This window comes from Neophocaena asiaeorientalis, unplaced genomic scaffold, assembly GCF_003031525.2.
Source record: "Neophocaena asiaeorientalis asiaeorientalis breed wild unplaced genomic scaffold, Neophocaena_asiaeorientalis_V1.1 scaffold629, whole genome shotgun sequence".
NCBI classification, from domain to species: domain Eukaryota; kingdom Metazoa; phylum Chordata; class Mammalia; order Artiodactyla; family Phocoenidae; genus Neophocaena; species Neophocaena asiaeorientalis.
Genome location: NW_020175468.1, coordinates 1,768,480 through 1,793,618, shown reverse-complemented (window position 1 = coordinate 1,793,618; position 25,139 = coordinate 1,768,480). Strand labels below are relative to the sequence as shown.

The 25,139-nt window shown below is 53.5% G+C and overlaps 1 protein-coding gene across 3 annotated transcripts in view; it reads left to right on the top strand.

Moving 5' to 3' along the window:
- Window positions 1-596: 596 nt before the first annotated feature.
- The window catches only part of MYH14 (myosin heavy chain 14), a 90,267-nt gene continuing 65,724 nt past the window's right edge, over window positions 597-25,139 (top strand). The window contains exons 1-10 of one of the 3 annotated variants that reach the window (XM_024768492.1): window positions 597-610; window positions 5,802-6,212; window positions 10,934-11,090; window positions 14,144-14,171; window positions 14,299-14,401; window positions 15,094-15,117; window positions 16,656-16,748; window positions 17,119-17,182; window positions 19,802-19,900; window positions 20,857-20,997. In XM_024768492.1, the coding sequence (XP_024624260.1) occupies window positions 5,805-6,212; window positions 10,934-11,090; window positions 14,144-14,171; window positions 14,299-14,401; window positions 15,094-15,117; window positions 16,656-16,748; window positions 17,119-17,182; window positions 19,802-19,900; window positions 20,857-20,997 (1,117 nt within the window). In that variant the 5' untranslated portion in view covers window positions 597-610; window positions 5,802-5,804. Of the gene's footprint in view, window positions 611-2,186; window positions 2,242-5,801; window positions 6,213-10,933; window positions 11,091-14,143; window positions 14,172-14,298; window positions 14,402-15,093; window positions 15,118-16,655; window positions 16,749-17,118; window positions 17,183-19,801; window positions 19,901-20,856; window positions 20,998-25,139 lie in introns of those variants that run through there. The other 2 variants (XM_024768493.1, XM_024768494.1) reach the window with 2 other exon arrangements.

Here is a 25,139-nt window from a genome sequence, read left to right as displayed (position 1 = left end):
AGCGCTTAGCACAGCTCCTGGCATACATCGGGCACTCAATAAATGATCATTATTATTACTGACAGTAATGCCCACACCTCCGGGTGGGTGAGAGCCTGGGAGAGTGCCTGGTGGTACGCGGTCGGCGTTCGACAAAAGTGAATTCTCTCTCCCTTCCTTCATGCCCGCCGGCTCCCGGGGGACCCAGGCATTCCGGCCTCCGGCCGCCCCCCCCACGCCGACCCTTACAAAGGCCCTCATTCATGCCTCGTGCACAAAGCGGCCCATTCACCCGGGTCCCTTGGGCTTCCCGCCCCTGGCCGCCCCCCGAGTCTCGCCATTGGTCTCACCCCTTGCCTGTCAGACTTTGGGTCCCGCCTATGACCGCGCCGCCTAGCTCCACGCTCCGGCGCCGTTCTTTTCCCACGGCTGGCACACTCCGGCAACTTCTGATTGGCCCCGCCCGCCAGCCGCTCCTCTTGATTGGCGGGAGCGTCCCTCGTGGGCGGGTCCATAGTTTGCCGCAGCGGGCGCCGATTGGCCCCTGCTGCGCTTGTGTGGGCGGGGCTTTCCTGACTGGCCCGCCTCTCTTTCTCCCCAGGCCGAAGCCTCTGGACGGCCCTGGAAGCCGGTGAGTGCCCGGGGCCAAATGCCCGCCTGAGGCGGCGAAGTGGGACTGGGCCCGGGGAGGCTGGAGCTTCGGGGCTCCGGTCGGGGCTCTGGAGGCCGGCGCGAGCTGCGGGGGAGGGGCGGTGACGCGGACAGTCACCTCGGGCGAGCAGCCGGACGGCAGCGGGGGGTCGAAGGGAGGGGGGTGGGGCGGGGCGCCTACACTCCCCCAACTCGAGCTCCTACTATGTGCGAGGCCGGGTCGGGGTCCTCGCCGGAGCCCCAGGCCTACTCCGCAGAAGGGGAAACTGAGGCTCGCTTTGGGACCTTGGACGCTTTAATACCTGAGTCATTGCCTTCAATCCCCCACTCCCAGATGACAGTGTCTCTATTTTCACGTGTAAAAATTGCGGACCAGAGACAGGGATCATCATGACTGGCGGAACAGAAGGGTGGGGAAGGACATCTTTGAGCCCCCACGGTGTACTTGGGTGCTTTTATTTTTATAACTAAATAATTACCTTTAATTATATTAACTCGAGATGGGTTATATTGCACCCATTTTACAGGGAGGGTAAAACAGGCTGGACAGAGGCGGTGACTGCAGGGGGACAGGGTTGAGAACAACACTTCAGAGACCAACTGTGCGCTGGGTTCCTTTACCTTTTTAATCCCACAGTAGTCCCCCAAGGAAGGCTGTAGTCTCTAATAGATGGGGAAGCAGGTTGAGGGAATTACCAGTTGGGAGGAGGAAATTGACATCTTTGAGGACACGTTGCTCTCAAATCCCCTCTTTAGAATGACAGAAAATGGTCTGGGCTTGGATCCCATTTCTCCCTTTTACTGACCGTATGACCTTGAGCAGTTTACTTCGTTCACCTCTCCATGCCTCAGTTTCCCCATCAGAGAAGTGGAGATTCTGACTGTCCCTATCTTACTGGTTTTTGAGATCATTCTATGAATTTGGACAGCTGTTCTAAAAGCAGGAAAACACCCGGCACATAGTAGGTGCGCTTACCACTATTTAGTCCTCAATTCACCCCTGAGAGAAATGAACTGAAGCTCCAGAGCCTAGAAAAACATTTTGTCGTCTTCTTTGCTACTCCTAGTGCTTTCTGTGGATTGTGTGGTCCCATTTCCAGGGTCGGGGAAACTGAAGTTCAGCGAGATTAAATGACGTCGTGAGGCATTACTTGTTTAAGCGCTGGGCTGGGCACTTTCTCCCACATCGGCTTATTCATTTCATTGGCCTCAATTCGCGGAGAGGAAAGCCGATGCCCAGGAAGCTTGAGCGGGATTTGAACCCCCGGAGTCCTCAGCCCCCTCTGACGCGGGTCCTTGACCTTTGCTCGCCAGAAGAAGGAGGGGCCCCTGGCGCTGCTGCTGCCGCCGCTGCCGCCCACCTGGCAACAGGCTTATCCCCGCCTCCCGCCGTCCCCCTGTCTAGAGCCTTGCAACTCCAGGACCCGCCCCCTTCCCAAGCCGGGCAGGTGCTGGGTGACATCAGAGCCGGGCTCCCTCCCGGTGACGTGACGTGGCCCCGCCCCGCGCTGGACCGCGGAGGTAGCCGCACCTGAGAGCTCGGAAGAGGACTTGGGTTCCCGTGCCTCCTCCCCATCTTCCCGCTTCCTGTACCAAGCCGGCGCCCCCCAGGTAGCCCCGAGGATCCGCGGGTTGGGGGGACAGCTGCACGGGCACTTGGGTCTCAGGGAGATGGGGGTTGGGTGCTGAGATTCCGAGATCTGAGGAGAGGGGCTGGGGGTCAGGAATCCCAGGTCTGATTAAGGACTGCTCTGGGAGTCTGGGCTCCTAGGTCTGGAGGGAGGAAGGCACTGGTGCCAGGACTCTGTGTCTGGGAGCCTGAATTTGTGGGTCTTGAAGGAGGAAGGGGCTGGGCACCTGGACTCCTGGGTCTGGGGGCCCAGATTTCCGAGTCTGGGGGCAGAGCAGACCCCTGAATCCTAGCACTAGACTGAGGTCAGAGGGCCAGATGCCAAGGGCCCCAGCCCCTGCCCCAGGGGCGATCCCTGGCTCCTTTTCCTTTCCAGCCCAGCAGTCTCTGCCCCTCCCAGGGCAGGTGCCCTCACCTGCGCTGGTGACAGAAATGAGCCCTGGCAAAGGTGTTCCTGCAGGCTAGGGAGGGTGGGGCTGCCAAAGGGGCAGGCCCACCTCATCAGAGCTGTTATCAGCCCTCAGAATCTGGATGTCCCAGGCGTCTTCAGCTCTAGCCCGCCTGCAGTAAGGTGAGGGGGCTCGGACTCATGGGTCCAAGAGAGGAGGGGGCTGTAGGTTCCGATTCCTGGATCCTGGATGAGTAGCCTGCTGGGGGCCCAGACTCCTGAGTCTGGAGGAGGAGGGGGCTGGAGGCCTGGACTCCTGGGTCCAAGGGAGGAGGGACTGGGGGCCCAGATTCCTGGCTCTAGGGAGGGGAAGCGTAGGGCTGGGTGATTGCAAAAAACTCCCAAACCCTTCCTGGTCAAAGGCCGCAGGCTGGAGAGGAAGTGGGTGGGGTGAGGGTGGGGGTAAAGTCCCAGGGATGGGCCTTGGCTATGAATGGATCAGGGCTGCTGGCTGTGAATGGATCAGGGCCGTACAGGAGGCCTGGGGTGAGCCTGGGCAACTTGGGGCCTGGGAAGTGGAGAAATGGTATCCAACGGTGGGAGAAGCCTGCTGTTGGAGTGCAGGGGCCTTGGGTTTGAGGCCCGAGAGCATCAGGACCAAATGAGAGCATCAGGGCCAAACGTCACGGGGTGGGCTGGGGGCCTGGGACTGCTGGTGGTGAGGAGAGGGTCTGGGGGGAAGAGGGACATGTGGCCTGGAGCTGAGTTTCTGGGTGAGGGAAAGACAAGAGCCTGATGGGACCAGATTTAGGGATGCCCCAAGAGGAGCTGGGTGTTTGGAGGGACTTCTCCAGGCATATGTCGGAGGTGGGGGGGCCTGGAGGGCAGAGGCAGAGGCACTGAGGTGGGAGAGACAGAACGTTGGGGGGTTCCTGTGACAGGGGTGGCGGTGGCCAGGCAGGGGTGGCTGTTTGAGGAGAGAATAGAGGCCGACTTTTTTCCTGACCTGTGCTTAGACTGCTGTAGAATTGCCGTGGTCTGTTCACTACTGGTCTGCAGCCCCTTTAAGGGCGGGGAGGGGTCTAGCACAGGCTGGCTCCCCCAGTGCCTCCGCTATCAGCTCACAGCTCATCTTGGGTTCTGACTGTCTGAGACTAGAACTGTCCGAGACTAGATCACCCCCAGACCAGGAGCTCCTCAAAGCAGGGCCCTGTCTGACTCATCTCTGGGTCTCCAGACTCACTCTTGGCAGAGCCTGGTACTTGAACAGCCTCAAGGAATGTTGAGTGAATGCAGAAGTGAATGAATGGGGCCAGTCTCCCCATTATAAAGAGAAGGAAGTCAGGTCACAGGGAAGGAAGCCATTAACCAAGGGATGAGATTCAGGTCTGTTCTGGGGTACACCAGAGGTGGTCAGGGAACCTGAGTTACAGAAATCAGATTGACACCCTCCTAGGGCTCACATCTATGAGATCAAGGTCCTCATCACAACACAATCTGACCCCTTTGGTCCCTAATCTTACCTTACCTACCGCCCTCTCTGCCTGGATCACCTGGCACCAGCCACACTGGCCTCTCACAGTGCCACAGACATACAGGCACACACCTGCCCCAGGGCCTTTGTACGGAGCTATTCTCCCAGCCTGGAATGCTTTTCCTCCTGACGTTCCCATGGCTTGCTTCCTTCATCTCCCTCAGATCTTTATTCTGATGCCACATCAAAGAGGCTTTCCCTGGCCACCCCAATTAAAACTTCAGCTCCCCTCAACCCCTAACATCTCCTGTTCCCTGTTTCATTTTTCTACTTGGCATGTATCATCATTTAACATACTATATAATTTACTTATTTATCTTTGAATCCATCTCCTGGGATTAGAGCAGTGCGAACTCATACAAACACAATGCAAGCCAAATGTGTAATTTAAAAATTTCTAGCCACTTTCAAAATAAAAATATAAAAAGGAACAAGTGACATGAATGTTAATGATGTATTTTATTTAACCCGATACATCCAAAATATTATCAGTGCAATATGTCATCCAATGTAAAAAACACGAATGAGCTTTTTGTTGTACCGTCTTTGAAACTGGGTGTGTGTCTTATGCTCAGAACCCACCTCAGTTTGGATTCTCCATTTCAACTTTCCAGTAGCCACACAGGGCCATGGCTCCCGAAATAGCCAGAGCAGGGCTAGAATGTAAACACCTTAGGAAGGCAGGGATCTTTTTCTGGCTGGTCTTTGGCTATATGGCTGATGCCTTGAATAGTGCCTGGCTCACAGCTTGGCTTATTAGAGAATTAATTCTTAAAAATCTGTTTTATTGAAGTATAGTTGGTTTACAATGTGGTGTTAATTTCTGCTGTACAGCAAAGTGACTCAGTTATACATATATATATTCTTTTTCATATTCTTTTCCATTAGGGTTTATCACAGGATATTGAACATGTGTCCCTGTGCTATACAGTAGGACCTTGTGGTTTATCCATTCTATATATAATAGTTGGCATCTGCTAATCCCAAACTCCCAATCCTTCCCTCCCTCATCCCCCACCCCTTGGCAACCACAAATCTGTTCTCTATGTCTGTGAATCTGTTTCGTGGATAAGTTCGTTTGTGTCATATTTTAGATTCCACGTAGAAGCGATATCATATGATATTTGTCTTTGTCTGACTTACTTCACTTGGTATGATAATCTCTAGGTCCATCCCTGTTGCTGCCAATGGCATTATTTCATTCTTTTTTTAATGGCTGAGGAGCATTCCACTGTATATATGTACCACATCTTTGTCCATTCATCTGTTGATGAACATTTAGGTTGTTATTAAAGAATTATTGAATCAGGGATTCCCTGGGGGTCCAGTGGTTATGACTTGGAGCTTTCATTGCTGTGGCCAGGGTTCAATCCTTCGTCAGGGAATTAAGATCCAACAAGCCACGTAGTGTGGCCACATACACACAAACAGAATTATTTAATGAATGAATGGATAGAGAGGTGAATGGGTGGAATGAGTAAAGGAAGATCTGTGGATCCATTTTGCAGACGTGTAAATCGAGGTCTGGTGGAGAAAGGCAGTGGCGACTGCCTGGGGGATCTGGGGTGGGGATGGAGCCCCCCCTTCCCTGAACCTCGCCCTCTGCTCTCTCCCTGCAGACCATGGCAGCAGTGACCGTGTCGGTGCCCGGGCGGAAGGCACCCCCCAGGCCTGGCCCAGTGCCCGAGGCGGCCCAGCCGTTCCTGTTCGCGCCCCGTGGGCCGGGCGTGGGGAGTGTGCCTGGGGGCTCGGCCACGTCCCCGCAGGTGGAGTGGACAGCACGGCGCCTGGTATGGGTGCCTTCGGAGTTGCACGGCTTCGAGGCGGCGGCCCTGCGGGATGAGGGTGAGGAGGAAGCCGAGGTGGAGCTGGCGGAGAGTGGGCGGCGGCTGCGGCTGCCGCGGGACCAGATCCAGCGCATGAACCCACCCAAGTTCAGCAAGGCCGAGGACATGGCTGAGCTGACCTGCCTCAATGAGGCCTCCGTGCTGCACAACCTCCGCGAGCGATACTACTCCGGCCTCATCTATGTGAGTGGCCTCCTCCCGCGGGAGGGCATTGCCCGGGGTGCGGGTCTGGGTGTCAGCGCCACAACTTGAACCAACCTGAGGCTATTTATAATCTTTATCCCATGTCGTATGACTCTGCCTACGCTTACATGCCAAATGATAAACTATTGCATAAAGAGTGCCTCAGACCCCATTGGGGGCGTCCTGTAATATTATAGGGTAGATGCTCCTTATTATTTTCCTTAAGTTAAAAAAATTCTGAATCCTCAAATATAACACATCCAAAGGCTTTGAGAAAGGGATATGGATCTGTAGTGATAATTAATGGGAGCCACTGAGTATGGAAAACTGCATGCCTGGCTCTGTGCATTTGTTTCCTTTCATCTTACAAATAGTAGAGTGTTTTATACCTGAAAGGAAACTGAGGCCCAGAGAGATTTAATAACAATAAAAACTAACATTTATTAAGCATGTACTAGGCACTCTAAAATATATTGTTTCAATACATTTGCACAATTATAAAGCATTTTGTCCCCGTTTTACAGATAAAGAAACTGAGGCACAGAAAGGTCAAGTTCCTTGACCAAGGTCACCCAGTTGGACTTGGCAGACGTGGGTAGTCTGGCTCCAGGCCCCACCACTTTGCTATGATGCCTCTTAGGATTAAGAAGGGATTGATGATAGTGAGGTTGACTATGGTCTAGTCTCTGTTAAGCATTCACTGTCTCACATTAAAAGCAAACAGGTGGAGTAGGGCAGCAGTTCTTAGCTCTGCCTTCACGTTAGAATCGTGTTAGGAATTTTTTTTAAATACCAACACTCAAGCCCCGCCTCACCCCATTTAAATCAGGCTCTCTGAGGGTGTGACTGGTCTTTTTAATAAGCTTCCAGGGTGGTTCTCAGGGACAGCCAAAGCTGTTATTCAGAGCAAACAGGATTAGAGAGAGTGACGAGGAATGTGGACAATAGTAATGAGAAATAATGATCATGGGTGGCTAGCAAATATTTATCACGCACTTGTGATGTGCCAAGTACTATACTAAGTGCTTCCTGTGGGTTATCAGCTCACTTCTGGGGCGGAGCTTGTTCTTATCACCTGATGTTTCAGGAATGTTAAGTGACTTGGGTCCCAGGTCACATGGACATGAAGGATTTGAACCCAGGCAGCTGGCCCCAGAGTCATGCTCCAAACACTAGCTTAGAGTGCTGGGGTCTCACTACCTTACGCATTTCAACTGACCCCACAAGAAAAACTACAAAACACCTCGCTAAAACCCTAAAAGGAAAAGTGCTGGTTTTATATTTTTTTAAAAACCACAAAACTTTAATGAGAGTAATAAAAGAACATTTCAATAAATGATGAGATGTATCAAAAAATAAAGATAAATAAACTGGCCCCAGTATCCATCCCATTAAGGGTCACAAGCACAAGATTAGAATGTTTTTTATGAAATCTGATTCCTGTTTGGGGAGGAGACTGAGGTTGTGAGAGGGACAGTGGCTGGCTCAGGGACCCTCAGCTTTTGGTGGCAGGGGTGGGATTTGAACTGAGGGCTGTCTGGCCCTGGATGGAGGTGGCAGCTTCTCCAGGCTGTACTGGGCCCTTATGATTCCTCACTAACCTTTGCGAGTCCTGGGAAAGAGACCTCTGTCTAGGCCACTCCCCTGGACCTAACCAAAGACAGGGGATCAGAGGGGCACCCAAAACACTGAGCCACCCTTTTCCTGTTAATAAACACTCTGAACCCTCACGGCAACTTTGTAAGGTATCTCCTATCATCCCCATTGTGCAGCTGGGGACACTGAGCCTCAGAGAGGGGCCAGGATTTGGACAAAGCCCCACCAGCTACAAACCAGCTTAACTGGGATTTGAACCCAGGCCATCTGACTGCAGACCCTACATCCTATCCACTGCATTAGGAAGATTATTGGGAAAGTTCAGGGGAAAAAATGGTAAGGCCTGAGCTAAGGCTATGGCCCAAGAGCCAGAGAATTGGGACCTGACAAATGAAAGTGAGATAGAAGATTCCAGAAGCCCAGACAGGAAGCAAATAGGGCCTTAACAATAATTATTAGCAATTAGTGAGGGCCTGCTTTCTCCATCAGGAGCTGTTCTAAACTTCTTTCCAATATGATCTGTTGACCCCCTCTCCACGTAAGGCTGTGAGGTAGGGGTTATCACCTCCTTGGTCCACGGCTTGGAGAGGAGAAGCCATTAGCCCAGGAGTAGCTAACAGCTAACATATTAAACACACACAGGGAGCTCCCTGGAGGTCTAGTGGTTAAGGCTGCAGCGGCAGCGCAGGTTTGATCCCTGGTCGGAGAACTAAGATCCTCGCATGCCGCGCAGCCAATAAATACACAAACAAACAAATAAATAAATATGCGTGCACAGGGCTCCAGGACCCACGCTGAGCCCTGTACTTGCAACGGGAACTTGTGGATGGCTCCTAGCAGCCCTCTGTGGAAGCGCTGTTCCCGTCCCTGTGTGATGAGAAAATGGGACCCAGAAAAGTTAAGGTGCTTGCTCAGGCCACGCAGCTAGAAGATTCGATTCAAACTCCACCTTGTTCGTTCTTGGGCCCTGCTTAATAAATACTAACTGGCCAACTGGTGATGGGGAAGACAGCGCTTCCCAGTGCAAGGAGTGGGGGGCGTCCGGGGTTCTAGAAACCCAGTTTCTGTCGCTAATAGGCTATTTGGCCTTGAGTGGCTCAAGGTCTCGGTCCCTTCACTGGGATGCTCAGGGCAGGAAGGGAACCCATCTGCTGAACACTGGCCATGTTCTCTGCTCCGTGAGACACTGGAAGATGCGTGGTGGCGTGCCACTCTCAGAATCCTTCTAGACTGTGTGTGTGGGGGTTACAGCTCCATTTTACCAGGACTGGCAACTGAGGCTCAGAGAGGGCGAGCCCCTTGTGCTAAGTCACACAGGGCTCGAAACCCAGGATGACGTGGCATCCGAGTCTGAGTGAACTCTTAGCTTTCAAGTGGGATGGGAACGTGAGCGTCTGGGGACCCATGGCTGGAGTGCCTTTTATGGGGCCCCGCCTTGGGCTGGCTGGTTTTTATTCATTATCATCCTTAATCCCCACAGCCTCTGTAATGAGATGGGGAGGGTTTCTCAGGGAGAAAACCGAGACTGTGGGGAGAGCCACGGGGCTGAGGAGAGGGGGAGGCAGGGAGTTGCACCTGGTGGGTCTGCCTTCAGAGCTCCGAGGGCTGGAGCAGCTACCCCAGACCCTTCCAGCCAGGTTTTCCGCAGCTGTGACCCAGCCACTCAGGTGTCCCCGACCCTCTCTAGGCACACCAGCCTCTGCCCTTTGCCCCCTGGCCTTGGCAGCCAGCTCAGGTTCCATCTGGGGTGTCGCCCTGGCCACAAGGTATGGTTGGCAGGAGGGGGCTGAGATGGGGAGTGGCACGGGTCGGGAAGGCTCCTCTGTCAGCCAGGAGTGGGGGCCTGGGCGCCAGCAGCCATGAGATACCCTCCCTGGGAATGTGGTCCGGCCGCCCTGCCCTCGAGAGCTCCTGGGAGCTGCTGGCAGGGAGGGCAGACACCCAGCAAACCGGTTGTTCCACCCACCCTCCCATCCTTAAAAGCTTGGCACCTGGGAGCCGGGCAGCCTGTGGTGGCCACACCCTCGCTCTGCTTGAGAAGCTCTAGCCATCTGGGAGCTTAAAGCAGTTCTGCTACCAACCAACAAGTAACCGGCTAGCCATTCAACTAGCTTAGTAGCTAACTAGCTGGCTAAGTAGCTAACTGGTTTCATAGTTAACTAGCTAAGCCCCTAAGCAGCTAACTCTCTGCTGGATTAGCTAGCTTAGTCCAGCTAACTTAGCTCGTTAGCTCTCTGGGTTGGTTTAGCTAGGTGATCAGCTAGCCCTCTAGCTGTCTAACTGCCTCTGTCCATCCTAAGTGCGTCTTGTCTACCCGAGGCTCTGTCCGAGCTGGAACAGTTCTTAAACCGTTACAGGGTCCTGCACTCAGGCCCAACAGCTGTGTGGACAAATTCAGGGTGTCCATGAACTTGGATGCAAAAAAAAAAAAAAAATCACATCTTTATTTTCACTCACCTTGAGAACCTGTTTAGCATTTCCTCCAATAGGAAGGAACCACCAAGACGGTCGTGGCAGCAGGTCCTGTGAGTCTGTTGTGAACAGAAACTGCAGACATGCTCTTGTTGTGTTTCAGCTGCTGCACATACTGGGAGCACCCTTCCAGAAATATTCTGTGTATTCAAGCAAATCCATAAAAATATTCTTCTTGTACCCCTTTCAGTGCAAACAGTTCTTACCTTGTCTCCTTTCCGTGATAATGTTTTGGAGATAGTTCTCTACCTGTATACAGTACACCAGAAGCATCATAGGAATCCATTGTATGACCGAGCATCCAGATTGTCTCCAATCTGTCGCTGTTTTAAAAATGATGCTACAGATGAACTTGCACGTGGTCCTTTCACGCATGTGCGAGTCCAAGCAGTGACTGGGCTACAGAGCCTACATTCTCTCTGTGTGTGTGAATCCTCAGCACCTTTGTGCAGTTTGGAAAGCTTCTTTTCAACCATCAGCCTGAAACTGTAACAAATGTTCAAATCTACATTGTCATGGTGTGAATGGCAGCCCCTTTGCCAGATGTCCTTGTGCAGTGCACAACCTGCCCAGCTGTACACGGCAGCCCCATGCCGCCCTCTGGGCCACAGGCAGGCAGCTAGCTGAGGCCCTCTCCTTCTTGCCCACTGCAGACCTACTCCGGCCTTTTCTGTGTGGTCATCAACCCGTACAAGCAGCTTCCCATCTATACGGAGGCGATTGTGGAGATGTACCGGGGCAAAAAGCGCCACGAAGTGCCGCCCCACGTGTACGCAGTGACTGAAGGGGCCTACCGAAGCATGCTCCAGGGTGAGTGTGGGCTTGGGCTGCTGGAGGTGCCTCTTCAGTGGGGACTGGGCTGGGGGTCAGGATCAGATGACAGGTCAAGGATTTCAGACACTGTGAGGCTTCTTTGTGGGGCAGGAGGTAACACCAGTGGAGGGCTGAGTGGGCGAGGCTCTGGGTCCTACCAGACAGGCCCCTTTTTATCTGTCTCTCTGTTCACCCCTTCCCTCAACAAGTCTCATTTGGGACCTCACTGTTGCCAGCTCTTGCAAAAATTGCTCTTGAAACAGTGATTCTTAAGACTGTTCATTCATTCAGCATGTATATTGTTGACATGATCTACATTGTCATGGGTGAATGGCTGCCCTTTAGACGACGGGCAGCATGGGGTCGCTGTGTGCAGCTGGGCAGGCTGAGCACTGCGCAAGGATGTTCGTCAGAGGGGCTGCCATTCACCCCATGACAATGTCGATCAGTTCTGGCAAAATTCCATAATTCCCATGTAGTATTCATACTACACTCATTAGATATTTATTATGTATGCATACATGCATATATATATATATATAATAAAATACCTGCAAATACCTGCATTATGCACTCAAACATTTATATATAATGTTTTTATAGTCACATTATAAATTTGTGTTTAGTCAGAGGTAACATTTTATTTGGTTATGTAATCTAATTTGTTACATATTTTTTATACTCGTTAATATAACAGGAATAAATGTTCAAGAAAATAAGAGTGAATGCCTACTCTGGGTCAAACACTTTTCAGGGATGAACACATTTAACATCACAGCCACCCTATGAAGGAGGTGTGCTCGTTATCCCTGGTTGCCAGATGGGGAAACTGAGGCATAGAGCAGCACAGTCACTGCCCACCGTCCCACTGGTGGGTCAGTGGCTGAGGTAGGATTCGAACCCAAGGCCCCCAGCTGCAGCTTGCGTGTCGGTCACACTGTATCATGTCCTCGTCCTGGGCTGGGCACTGTTCAGTTTTGACATGTGACCCTCCTGGATTCTAATACCCAACCCTGACTCAGCCTCTTGCTTGCTGTGTAGCCCTGGGAAAGTGGCTGTCCCTCTCTGAGCCTCAGTTTCTTTTTTTTTTCTTTTTTTTGGCCACACCGTGAGGCTTGCAGGATCTTAGCTCCCCGACCAGGGATTGAACGTGGGCCCCAGCAGTGAAAGTGCTGAGTCCTAACCACTGGACCACCAAGCAATTCCCCCTAAGCTTCAGTTTCCTCGACCTGTAAAATGGAGACAATAAACTCCAACTGAACAGAATGTAATTCATTCAAGAAACTTCAATTTGAGCCCCTACCATGTTCCTCCTTGTGCTGAGCATGTGAAATTCAAAGACACGAGAGCAAGATTCTGGATCCCAGGTTCAGCCCTGGATACAAAACAGGCCACATAACTGTATTATATACTAGCTGGTATATTAAAAAAACATTGAAGATTCTCTCTGAGTTCTGACTATGGCCCTGTGAGGTAGGGGCTGTTTTGAGCCCCGTGTTTCATCTCCAAGATTCTTTTCTTTTTTCTGGCCACGCGGTGCAGCTCGCGGGATCTTAGTTCCCCGACCAGAGACCAAACCCGGGCCCCTGCAGTGAAAGCACCAAGTCCTAACCACTCTGCCCCATTTTTCAGATGGGGAAAGTAAGGCACAGAAGACCTCAGAGACTGACGCAAGGTCACACAGCAAGGCGGGGAGGTGGCTGGGCCTTGAACCCATGTCCATAGGCTCCCAAACCAGGCTGCTAACTCTGAGGCCCTATTGAATGCAGCCCTCTCTCTGGCTTAAAACCACCCAGAGACCTCCTGCCGTCCTTAAAAACCATCCAGACCCTTTAATCGTGGTCTCCAAACCCATCTGCATCATCTCCAGCTCTGCCCCCTCCCCCAGCCTCACCGGCCTCCTTGCTGTCTCTCAAACATCTCCAACTTGGTCCCACCACAGGGCCTTTGCACTGGTTGTGCCCTCTGCCTGGAATGCTTTTTCCCTGCTTCCTCGACCTTTAGGGCTGAGCTGAAACAGCACCTCTTCTGAGACGCCTTCTGGCCCTCGACCCCTCCCCTCAGTCACTTCTTATGACTTTAGACCAGGGCTTCTCAACCCTGGCTCTGTTGACGTTGGGGCTGGATGATTCTTTGGAGTGGGGGGTCGTCCTGTGCATCATAGGATATTAAGCAGCATCCCTGGGCTTTACCACTAAAACTTGTAGGACAGCCCTCCCAGGTTGTGACAACCAAAAATGTCTCCAGACATTGCCAGCTGTCAAATCTTCATTTTTAGTTTATGGGGGGGGGGGGGTGTTGTTGTTTTGTTTGTTTGTTTGTTTTGCTGTGCTGCATGGCCTGCGGGGATCTCAGTTCCCAGACCAGGGATTGAACCCAGGCCACGGCAGTGAAAGCCCAGAGTCCTAACCACTAGGCCACCAGGAAACTCCCCTAGTTTATGTGCTTTTATCCCCCACTCAAGCGGATGCTCCATGAGGGCAGGGACCTTGCAAATTCCCACCGCCCTCAGTGTCTGACACTTAGTAGGTGGTCAGTGTGCATTTGTTGAAGGGTTGTGTCAAGCCCAGGGCGAGCGCAGGAGGAGATGGTGGTGACTGAGCTGTGCTCTCTGCCCTCAAGTTGGGCAGATGACCCACCAATGGGCCACCAGTCACCATAACTACGATTCTGTGGCCTGTTTTCTATTAGAGGCTGAGCCTGGGGTCCAGGATCTCACTCTCATGTCTTTGAATTTCACACACTCAGCACAAGGCAGCACACGGTAGGGACTCAAATTGAAGGTTGTTGAATGAATCACATTCTGTTCAGTTGGAGCTTGTTGTCTCCATTTTACAGGTGAGGACACAGGCTCAGAGAGGGGTAGCTGCTTTCCCAGGGTCACACAGCAAATGAGAGGTTGAGTTAGGGTTAGGTATTAGAATCCAGGAGGGTCACATGTCAAAATCCAAGCTTTTCCTTAGCCCTTGGGAAGGATTTTGAAAAGAGGGTGGCCAGTGTCTCGCTGGAGAAATCCTCCCAGGTGACACGTCCCTCTCTGTCCCCTACAGATCGTGAGGATCAATCCATTCTCTGCACGTGAGTAATCCTGAAGGACTTCCTGGAGGAAGCGGGGTCCCGGCTGGGAGTGGCTCTGCTTGGAATGGGCGGGGCTTACCTCGGAACATTGCTGACCCTTTTTGTTTCCCTTTGTGCCCCCCCTTAGCGGGGAGTCTGGGGCTGGGAAGACAGAAAACACCAAGAAAGTCATCCAGTACCTCGCCCACGTGGCATCATCGCCAAAGGGCAGGAAGGAGCCGGGTGTCCCGGTAAGTGACCTGCCTTGGGATGTACTCTGGACCCTGCCACCAGCAAGGCCCCCTCCATCTCAGGTTCTGCTTCCCCCCATAGCTAACTCCCTGCCTCCCTCATGGAGGGACACAGTTGTGGGCCTTCTCCTGGCTGCCCATGCCCCCTGCGTCCCTACTGTGTGCCTGATATAGTGCTGGGAGCAGAGGCAGGGTAGACACAAAAATGTGAAGGCCAGTCCTTGGCCTCATTGGCCCTTGGAACAGCACCTGGCACACAGTAGGTGCTTACATTCCAGAGCATCCACTGTGTGTCAGGCCTGTTTAGGTTCTGGCAATGCCCAGGTTTGCTCTGTAAGTGAGCATTTATATAGTGCTAGTCCCTTTGCTTCTATTACTGTAACACGCCAGTGAGGTGGGTGTGGTCTTCCTGCGTTAAAGACGGGAAGAGTCACAGCTGGGGTGAATTGGTTGTCCGAGGCCGCACACCCAGGAAGGACCAGCCTGGATTCAAACCCCAGGTGCTGTGGGTAACCCTCCCCCAGCCCGATGCCACCCCACTCCACATGGCCAGTTTCCCCAGCCCCTCGTCTCTCCGCCTCACCCCACCCACCACCTGAGACCACCAGTTCACCTGTGTGTCTGTCCATGTTCCATGTGCTGTGTCCTGGTCCGTGTCCCGGTCCGTGTCTCATGTCCTGTGACTTCCCCAGGCCTCCACCAGCACCGTGTCTTATGTGAGTAGTGGGGAATCACCTCGAGTCCTGTCACCCCTCTTACCACCTGGGTCACCCCAAACCACAGTCTTCCTGGCAGACAGGGCCCCCTCAGGCACTGATGGTCACCCCTGCCAGGAAGCCACATTGCCACTTATGACAGTCCTGCTGTGTGCACGCCCAGCCCCACACTGTCATTTCATACAACCCAACTGTGTGCACACAGGCCCCCCCCACCCCACTGTTGCTTATGGCAGCCCTACTGCATGCACACACCTAGGGCCCATGCTGGCATTTAGTGTGGTCCTACCGCACGTGTGCAGACCCCAACCACACAGCCGTTTCTGTTAGCCCTACTGTGTGCAGACTGGCCACAGATCCCAATGTGAAACAACCCAGAGGCCCAAACTACCATTTATTGTTGATCTGCTAACAGAGCCCACAGACACCACGAGTTCACACAACCCACAGACCCACACTGACAGCTATGGTAGGCGTAATGTGTACTCCCAGCTCAGGCTAGTGTCTGAGGGCTCACAGGGCATTTGAAGAAATAGTTAGTGTCCTTGAGAGCCTGGCTAGGAAAGAGGGGAAGGGGATTGCTGTTGACTGAGCACCTACTATGTTCCTGGCTCTGACAGCGAGGTGGCTGTAGGGAAGTTCAGAATAAGATCCCTACCCGTGGGGGTGGGGGGAGGGAGAAACTGGGAGTAGAGGATGAAAAGATGCATATTACCACGTAGAAAATAGATAAACACCAAGGATTTACTGTATAGAACAGGGAACTATATTCAATATCTTGTAATGGACTATAAAGGATAAGAATCGGAAAAAGAAGAACATAGGTATATACATATATATGTATAACCATATCATTCTGCTGTATACCTGAAACTAACACAATATTATAAATCAACTATACCTCAATTTTAAAAAAAGGTTCCTATCTTAAAAAAATAAATAAATAAAAAATCGCTACCCGTGGATCAGCCCGACTGGGGGAGGAAACTACCAAGCTGCCAAACAGTTTGAAGCACTTTACATAGATGGTATAGGTTTTTCTTTAATTCTACAAGTGATACGTGAGTACGTATTCGCTGTAACAACAACGATCAGATAAAGTGAAATTCCTCTTTCCTCCTCTCAGTCCTCCTTCCTTGGAGTGTCTTATGCTGTTGACAGTTTGATGTGTATCCTTGCAGGCCTTTCTCTAAATGTTTACTGACGTGTCTATCCTTATAGAAATAGGAGTCCTGTTTTGTGGTGTGCTTTTCCCTCAATTCATTTTTTATTAATGGGATCACACTGTAGGTATTTTCCTGCAACTTGCTTTTTGTTTTGTTTTGTTTCCACTAACAATGTATCCTGGAGATGTTTCCTCGTTCCCTTCACAGTAGACTGAAGGGCAAGACCCAGATGCAGGAAAGAGGGCACACACCCAGACACACAAAGGCCCCACACACACAGACACTCAGCCAGCTGTGACACAGATCCACCCCCCTTACAGCTGGGCCAACCCCCCTCCCCCCACTGACGGGTCATCCCCCGTGCCCCTGCAGGGTGAGCTGGAGCGGCAGCTTCTTCAGGCTAACCCCATCCTGGAGGCCTTTGGCAACGCCAAGACAGTAAAGAATGACAACTCCTCCCGATTTGTGAGTGCTGGGGAAGGGCGGTGCCTGGGCCTGAGTCAGTGAAACAGGAGCTGGGAGTTTAGGAGGATGGTGGAGGGGAGGCAGGATGTATGGGTCTGTTGAAGGAGGAGGGGCCTGGGGGCCGTGGCTCCTAGGTCTGAGGGATGAAGGAGCTGGGGACCTGGGTCCCAAAGAAAGAAGTCAAAGGGGCCTGGACCTTGAATTCCCCTAGGAACTGCCCCCCGAACTGGAACCTCACGATTGGAGTGGGGTTCAGTGGAGGGAGAAAGCAAGAGGCAGCCCTGGCTCTGGGAGGCGTGAGTGTGGGTTGGCGGTGCTCTCTAGGCCCACGGGATCTTTGGCTAAGTCCCTCCACCTGCTTCCCTCGCAGGGCAAATTCATCCGCATCAACTTCGACGTTGCCGGGTACATCGTGGGCGCCAACATCGAGACTTGTATCCTCTCACTGCCTGGAGGGGTGCCTGGTGGGGGGACGAGGGGTGGCAGCCAAGGAGAGTGGCTCTTGGGATCTCACCGCTTACGGAAAACAGGTGTCCACACTTGCCGGGAAACCTGGCTCCCTGCAGCTCAGAAACTGTGCCTCAGTTTCCCCCTCTGCAGAAGGGGAAGGATCCTAGAACCTCAGGAAGGGGCAGTGGCAGCATCTCCACACGAAGGGAGGAGGGCAGGGCCTCCCGGAGCTTTTAGGAGAAGGCCAGCCCAGCCTTGCTATGGGGCGGAGGGTCGGCTATGACTTAACCATAAGGGTCGCGAGCGCCGGCAGCAAAAGGGGAAGGCATGTGGGGCTGAGTAGGGGGGGCAGGCAGTGCCAGCTTCCAGAGGCCTTGCCCCATGGAGTCACACGGGATGTGCTTAATTCCCAGGTGTGCCAACACGTGTGAAATGTTTTCTACCAGGCATGCTCATCAGAGACTCCGTGCCCAGGGTTTTTACTGGGGGCTGATCACATAGGCACCCTCTCCCTGTCACGTACCCAAATTCCGGAGTCCCTGAAGGAAAGCGGGTGTTCAGAAGAAACCATGTTGTTTTGCACAAACAGTTTAGGTGCAGGGAGCCCCTCCTATCAGCCAAGGAAGGCTGGGAACCCTCCCGAAATCCAGATTCCCAGACACCAGCCAGAGGCGGGCCTTCCAAGCCGGCTGACTCAGGCCAGCTGTGTCAAACCTTTCCCACACATGCTCGGTAGGAATTTAAAAGATAAAACCCAGAAGCTCCAGGAGTGCAGAGCATAAGAGAATGAGCGAAGAAATCACACCCACCCGCGTTCGAATCCCAGCTCTGACACTTTGAGGCTCTTGAGCACGTGATTTGACCTCTCCGGGCTTCAGTTTTCCCCTCTGTAGAAGGGGACGGATCGTTGAACCTACTCTGGAAGGGTCTGAAGGGAGGCAGGTTCTTAGCGTGGCCCCTGCCACATCGTAAGCACTCAAGCATGAGCTCTCTGGGAACTCCCTGGCGGCCCAGTGGTTAGGACCCGGCGCTCTCACTGCCGAGGGCCCGGGTTCAGTCCCTGCCTGGTCGGGGAACTAAGATCCCGCAAGCCGTGTGGCACGGAGGAAAAAAAAAAAAAAAAGGACGAGCTATCATTATTAGGAATGAATGATTAGATTAGCAGTGTCCTTATAATGTTAATATTGTTAATAATTATTCATTGCAATGTGGTTGATATTCATAACAAATCACATTCCCATCCCCGCGGTATCTAAGCTCACTGCCCTCCCCCCACCCCGCCGGTAATCTGGGGGAGGGTTGAGAAGCAGTGTGTTGGTGAAGGGTTTTTCCTAAGAGGGCTTTGGGAGTAAGGAAACAGGGATCTCTCTGTCAAGGAGCTGGGCCCCATGGACTCTGCTGTCACCTGGTAACTTCTTCCTTGGGCTCAAGGCCTCATGTCCCCAGCTTCTGATCCCCACAGTTCCTGTGGCCCGTCACCTCTCTGCATCATGGTTCCTGCTCACACAACTTCTTAGAGCTCACGGCTCTCCCTGCCCCATCCATCCTGCCATCCCAGGCCTCCACGGACCCTGGAATCTTCTCTGCCTGCTTCCAAACGCTAACTTTCTCCCATCCACACTCCCCATCCAGTTGGGGCTGCCCCCACCAGGCACGGCTCTTCTTCCTGGCTGTCTCTGCCTCGGGGCCAATGACCGGCCTGTGGTCATTGGTGTTCGCGGGGCAGGTGCCACCCCCGGGGTCAAACAGATGGATCCCGGGCTTGGCCTGACCCCTCACACCAGCATCAGCCTGTCCAACATTTCTTGAGGGTTTACTGCGTGCCTAGCAGTGTCCTGAGAACTCTCCATATGTTAACTCGGTTCCTCGTCTCTGTAACCCTGTGAGGCAGATGCTGTTATCATCCCATTTCACAGAAGAGGAAAACGAGGCTCGGGGCTGTCATCACCCAGGGTCTCACAGGTCGTGCATGCTCCCTTCACCCCACCTTGCCCTGTGGGACCTCCTCCCGTGGGTCCTCCCTGTCTCACCCAAGCAGGTTAGCGCCCCAGGGTTTTGGGTCAATGGTTTGCAGTCCGTCTTGGGCGAGGCTCCCCAAGGCAGGTCCTGCATTATGACAGTCGTGCAAAATATGTGCTCGGAGGTCCATGAGTGAAGGACACAGACGGCTACACCAATTATCCGATGTTTTATTTTCCTTTAAGGCGTCTCACCAATTTTCAGTGTGTAAACGTGCCATGTGGCTTTCCCAGAGGGAGAAGCTGAGAGCCCCAGTAGTCATACGGGGAAACTGAGGCTGAGAGGGTCATGACAGCGGGAGGTATTCTTATCCTTGGTAACGAAAAACCAGGCACAGCTCCAGTGTTTGACACGTAATAACTCATTTACCCCGACAGCACCTCATAGACTCACGGATGGGTGTCGGTATCGGGCCCCTTGCACAGATGAGGAAACTAAGGCTTGAGGCCTTAAGTGACACATGTCCAAAGCCACTGGTCCAGTTAGCGACCAGGTCGCCGGCCGGGGCTATGAGTGACTCCACTGTTCCACGGGATAGCAGGGGGTTCCCCTCCACGTAGCACCTTAACTCACCCCCAACCCAGACCTGCTGGAGAAGTCGAGGGCCATCCGCCAGGCCAAGGACGAATGCAGCTTCCACATCTTCTACCAGCTGCTGGGAGGCGCCGGGGAGCAGCTCAAGGGTTAGTGTCCAATGGCTCCCCACCCCTCCCGGGGGTCTGGGTGGTGGCCGCGTGTGGACCCCCTGGGGCGGAGGACATGGGAGGCACTAACCTTTGTCAAGCACCTGCTTTGTGTCAGGCTCCTGCTGGGTGGTGGATTCTCTCGCCTCCCGGATCCCACCGCCCCTGGTTTCTGCCGCCTCTCGACTCCTGCCACCCCCAGACTCTGCTGCCCTCTGGTTCCCGCTGTCTCCCGGGCCTTGCTCATGCCAGCTACGTGGCCACGTGTCTCCTGCCCACACTCACTTCTCTCCTGAAGCTCCGGGGCTCTGCTTACTCCAGCGGGTGCTGTAACAACTCCAGCTTTGCCATCTCGTGGTTCCCGAAGATCGTGGTTTGCGTGGCTTGTAGGCTCCTGCTGCCTCATGGCTCCTGCCTGAGACTCCTTCTGTCTCCTGCTCTGCGCTCCTCCGGCCCTCTGGCTGTGGAAACGCCCCAAGGCTGTCTCGTCTACAGTGGCCCCGCTGCCCTGTGGCTCCCTGTCATTCTGGCTTCTTCCACCCCGTAGCTTGGGCCGCCTCCTGGCCCCTCCGCACCCAGCCTCCTGCTTACGGTGGCTTCCGAACCCTGTGCCATCGACCCCTCCTGTCCCATGGCTTCTGCTAACTCAGGCACCCGCAGCCCTGTTGCTTCTGCCAGTGGGCGGCTCCTGCCTTCTCTGGGCAACTCTGCGACTTGAGGATCATTATGGAAGGAGGGAAGAGGAAAGGTCTAATATGTGCTAAGTACCCACTTCACGCCTGGCCCTTCCCACCAAACCCTTGAAGAATGGATCCCCACTCGTTTGACAGAGGAGGAGACCGAGGTTCCTAGTGGGGAAGTGATGCTCTTCCTGGGGTGGCTATTGAGGAAGCCGGGACTTGAGTCTGACTCTACGGCTCATTCTTGACCTTGGCCTCCCCCCGTTATTCCTACAGCCGACCTCCTCCTGGAGCCGTTCTCCCACTACCGCTTCCTGACCAACGGGCCATCATCCTCTCCGGGCCAGGAGCGTGAGCTCCTCCAGGAGACACTGGAGTCCCTGCGGGTCCTGGGATTCACCCACGAGGAAATCACCTGTGAGTGAGACATGAGCCCAGAGCCCCCCATGAAGGATGGGGGTGGACACCTGGCCATTCATTGCTTGGTTTGAAAACTAAAACAGGGAACGGAGGAAGGAGGAAGCTTTAAGTAGGGGATCGGGAAGGACACACTGAGATGGTGATGTTTGCGCCAAGGCCTGGAGAGCCGAAGGTGTGAGCATTGGTGCTATCTGGGAAGAGCGGTCTAGGCAGGGGGAAACAGCATGTGCAAAAGCCCTGAGGCAGGAAAGGCGTGGCATGTTTGAGGAATCGAAACTTCTCGAATGGATTCAATTAGTGGGTGGCCCAGGGGAGTGGGGAGATGGAGCCACAGAGGCAGGTGGGGCCTCAAATGCCAGCCTGAGGGGCTGGGATTTGTCCTGAGGGCACTGGGGAGCCATGGGAGGGCTGGGAGCCGTGGAGGAGCAGCTCTGGGCCGTGTGGAGGATGGACTGGAGGGCAGGAGGAGGCTGAAGCGAGGGTGCAGGGAAGACCCTGCCCCTGGCCCAGGGTCTTCCTTGGTTGGTCTGGGCTCGGGAGCACTGGGGTGAAATACTCAGCTCGTTATCCGTGTTCTGCTGCTTTGCCCCCCACCTTTCTCACCAAACAGTACCTTTTGACAGTAGTTCCGTTGCAGTACAGTATTCGTTTGCCAGGGCTGCCATCACAAAGCACCGTAAACCGAGTGCCTTAAACAAGAGAAATTGATCACGTCCCAGGTCTGGAGGCCAGAAGTCCGAGATCGAGGTGTTGGTGGGGTTGGTCGGTCCTGGGAGAATCTGTTGCCTTCCCCTCCCCTAACTTCTGTCACCTGACCTCCGCCTTCACCTTCATGCGGTGCGCCCGCCTCCCTGCCCAAGCATCTGTATGCAAATCTCTCCTTTTATGGGACACCCATCATTTTGGATTAGGGGCCACCGCACTCCCGTGGGATCTCATCTTAACTTAAATAATTACAGCTGCAACGACCCAATACCCAAATCAGGTCACATTCTGAGAGGTCCCAGGCATTAGGATTTTAATGTATTTTTGGAGGGAGTAGGGGGACACGATTCAACCCATTACGCACACATAGAGGGGGAAATCTCAGTCTTTTTTCCGGCTACCTGGCATTTCATTGTCTGGATGAATTGTGATTCCTTTCACCAGTCCCGTGGAGACCCTGATTTCCAGTTCTGAGCGGGGCCGGGGCTGGGTCTCATTCTCCTCTGGTCTCTGGGGCTGCGGAAGGCCTCGGGAGCAACTGTGGGCTCCAGGGCCAATGGGGAGGGCTGGAGACCCAGTGCCAGGTTGGCTGTCCACCCAGGCAGCGAACAGGCCAGCGTCCTCAGGCATATTGACACAGGGTCCCAGGCCTCCCTGCTAGATTGCCCAACCACGGGTTGCGTAACTGCCCTGCTCCTCCCTGGGCAACTGACAAACAAATTCAGATGGAGGCCACAGTGGGGGCCTGAGCCCCTCAGGTACCGCCTGCCCTCCTGACACAGGTCACCTCAAGTAACCCTCCTGCCGTGTGGTGGGCACGGGTAGCAGCTCCAATTTTTCCAGTCCCGAAACAAAAATTTTGCAGCACCGTCGGCGTGTAGTGACATAATCTGAATATGATCAAAGGTCATCGTGTGAAAACCGAGTCGCCCTGGGCCCCTCTGAGCCCAGTTTTCCACTGTTAAGTTTCCTGCATCTCCTGCCAGAAATATTTCAGACATGTAAGAAAAGACACACATTATTCTCCAGCCCCAGGGCTGATGGTCAGCTCTAATGTTGATCAAAATGTTACCGAATTTCTGGGACTTCCCTGGCGGTCCAGTGGTTAAGACTCTGCGCTTCCACTGCAGGGGGCATGGGTTCAATCCCTGGTGGGAGAACTGAGATCCTGCATGCTGCCCGCCCCCCCCCCCGCAAAAAAAATGTTACTCTATTTCTCTCCTGATTTAAAAGTTCCTGCGCAGTGGTTGTTCCAGATGGGCCCCACCTCCCTGACCTTCCTCCCAGTACCCGCCCAGAGGCACCAAGTAACAATGAAAACACCTGGCATATCAGGCCCCGCACCCTGGCCTGGGTCCTGGGCGGCACTGGGGTAGACCGCTCAGCTCATCGCCCCCCGTGCTAGCGTGGGCTTTGTCCCCTACTTTTCCCACCAAACAGCGTGTTTGGCAGTCATTCTGGTTTTGTAGGTATAGGTGAATTTCAGGTTTTTTTGTGGTTGCAGAAGGTTTCACTGTTTAGATGAACCGTGATTCTTGTAACCTGTCTGTCCCTTGCAGACACACCCTTCGGGTGACTGCCTCCTATTGCTGTTGGAATCAAAAAGTGCCAAGAATATCCTTATAAGTAGATCTTTGTGCTCGTGGGCGAACAGAACTGCAGGATCAGTTCTTAAGCCACAAAATACTGAGTCAAGGAGAGGTGCAGTTTTTGGTTTTATCCAGCTTTCACGGAAATCTAACAGCCTTATTGAGATATCATTCACATACCAAAACATTTACCTATTCAAAGTATATGTCAGGGAATTCCCTGGCGGTCCAGGGGTTAGGACTCTGCACTTTGACTGCCAAGGGCCCAGGTTCGATCCCTGGTTGGGGAACTAAGATCCCGCAGGCCCTGTGGCGTGGCCAAATACAAGCCAGTGGCTTTTAGTACCTTCAGAGCTGTGCAGCCATCCCCACAATCAATTTTAGAACATTTTCAGTGACCCAAGAAGCTAACTTGCGCCCCTTTGCGGTCGTCTGCTGGTTTTCCAATGCCAGCCCCTGGCAACCACAGATCTGCTTCCTGTGTCTATGGATTTGCTTATCCGGGACCTTTCATATAGATGGAATCATACAATATATCATCCTCTGTGGCTGGCTTTCTTCCCTCGGCATGATGGTTTGGAGTTTCATCCATGTGGTCGTATGTATCCGTGCTTCCTTCCTTTTTACTGCTGAATAATTTTGCTTTTTACCTTTTTCTTACGGAACCTTTCAAACAGGTATGCGAGTAGAGAGCAGAGGGTCGTGAATCCCCCACCCCTCCCCCAGGAACCTGGCACCAGATCCAGCAGTTAACGGGCTCATGACTTCTTGGCTTTCAGCTCTAACCCCCAGCCCCTTTCCCTTCCCCCAACCCCACTCTGTTTTTTTAAATTGTACTGAATCGACCTCGCCGCCGTCCAGAAGGTGGCGCTAGTTTCCAGTTTCTCCCACCCTGTGTCTGGAGCACCTGTTCCCCCGACGTGGTCGCCAGCAACCACTGTTGTCAGCTTTTTTGCTTTTGCTGGTGTGGCAGGTGGATGGGGTCTCATAACAGTGTGATTTTGTGTCTCACTTCCAAGGAGTTGAGCCAGCCGGTCACCTTTTTTCTAGACTCTCCTTTGGAAGAAAGAGGAGACAGAGATGGGGAGTTCCCTGGCGGTCCAGTGGTTAGGACTCGTAGGTTAGGGATGGCCCTGGGTTCGATCCCTGGTCGGGAAACTAAGTTCCCACAAGCCTCATGGCATGGCCAAAAAGAAAGAAGGACACAGAGGTCCAGGGAGGTGGGGTGTCTGCCCTATAGGACTCACTGCCTTTGATGAGGTGGTGGTGGAACCCGGCTGACTCCAAAGCCAGCCCGTGATCCGTTTCCAGAGAGGCAGGTGGGCGCCTCTGGGTCGCCCACGGGAAGCCCAGGGCAGAGAGCGTTCGGGGCCAGTGGAAGCAGGACCTCCACGCCCCTCCTCACTTCCCATCCACGTTGGCGCCGTAAATGCCACCAGGGAGGTGGAACAGGCAGCCTAGCACGCAGGGAGGTGAGCTCCTGTCACGTGAGGCCCTCGTAGCCTCGCCAGCCCCACGCCTCCGCCCATGCAGGTTGGGGCTTGCTTACTGCCGGCTGGGTTGAAGTCACCAGCCAGAGCTGACTGCCAACCCCTCAGGCGTCAGGTTCACCGGGTACTTGGAACCCACGCAGGTTCCGAAGCCAACCGTAAAAGGCCATTTTAAAGGCCACCGGGGGAACTCGAGTCTGGGTCAGGTCTGAGCTTGACGGTAAGGATGAATAATCATCCAGTTTGTTAGGGGTGATGATGCCTTTGTGAGTCTATCAGGAGATGTGCTCATTTATTTATCTTTTGGGAGGTACCTCGCTGCCCTGCCGCAAAACCTCCCAGCGTTTCTGGGACC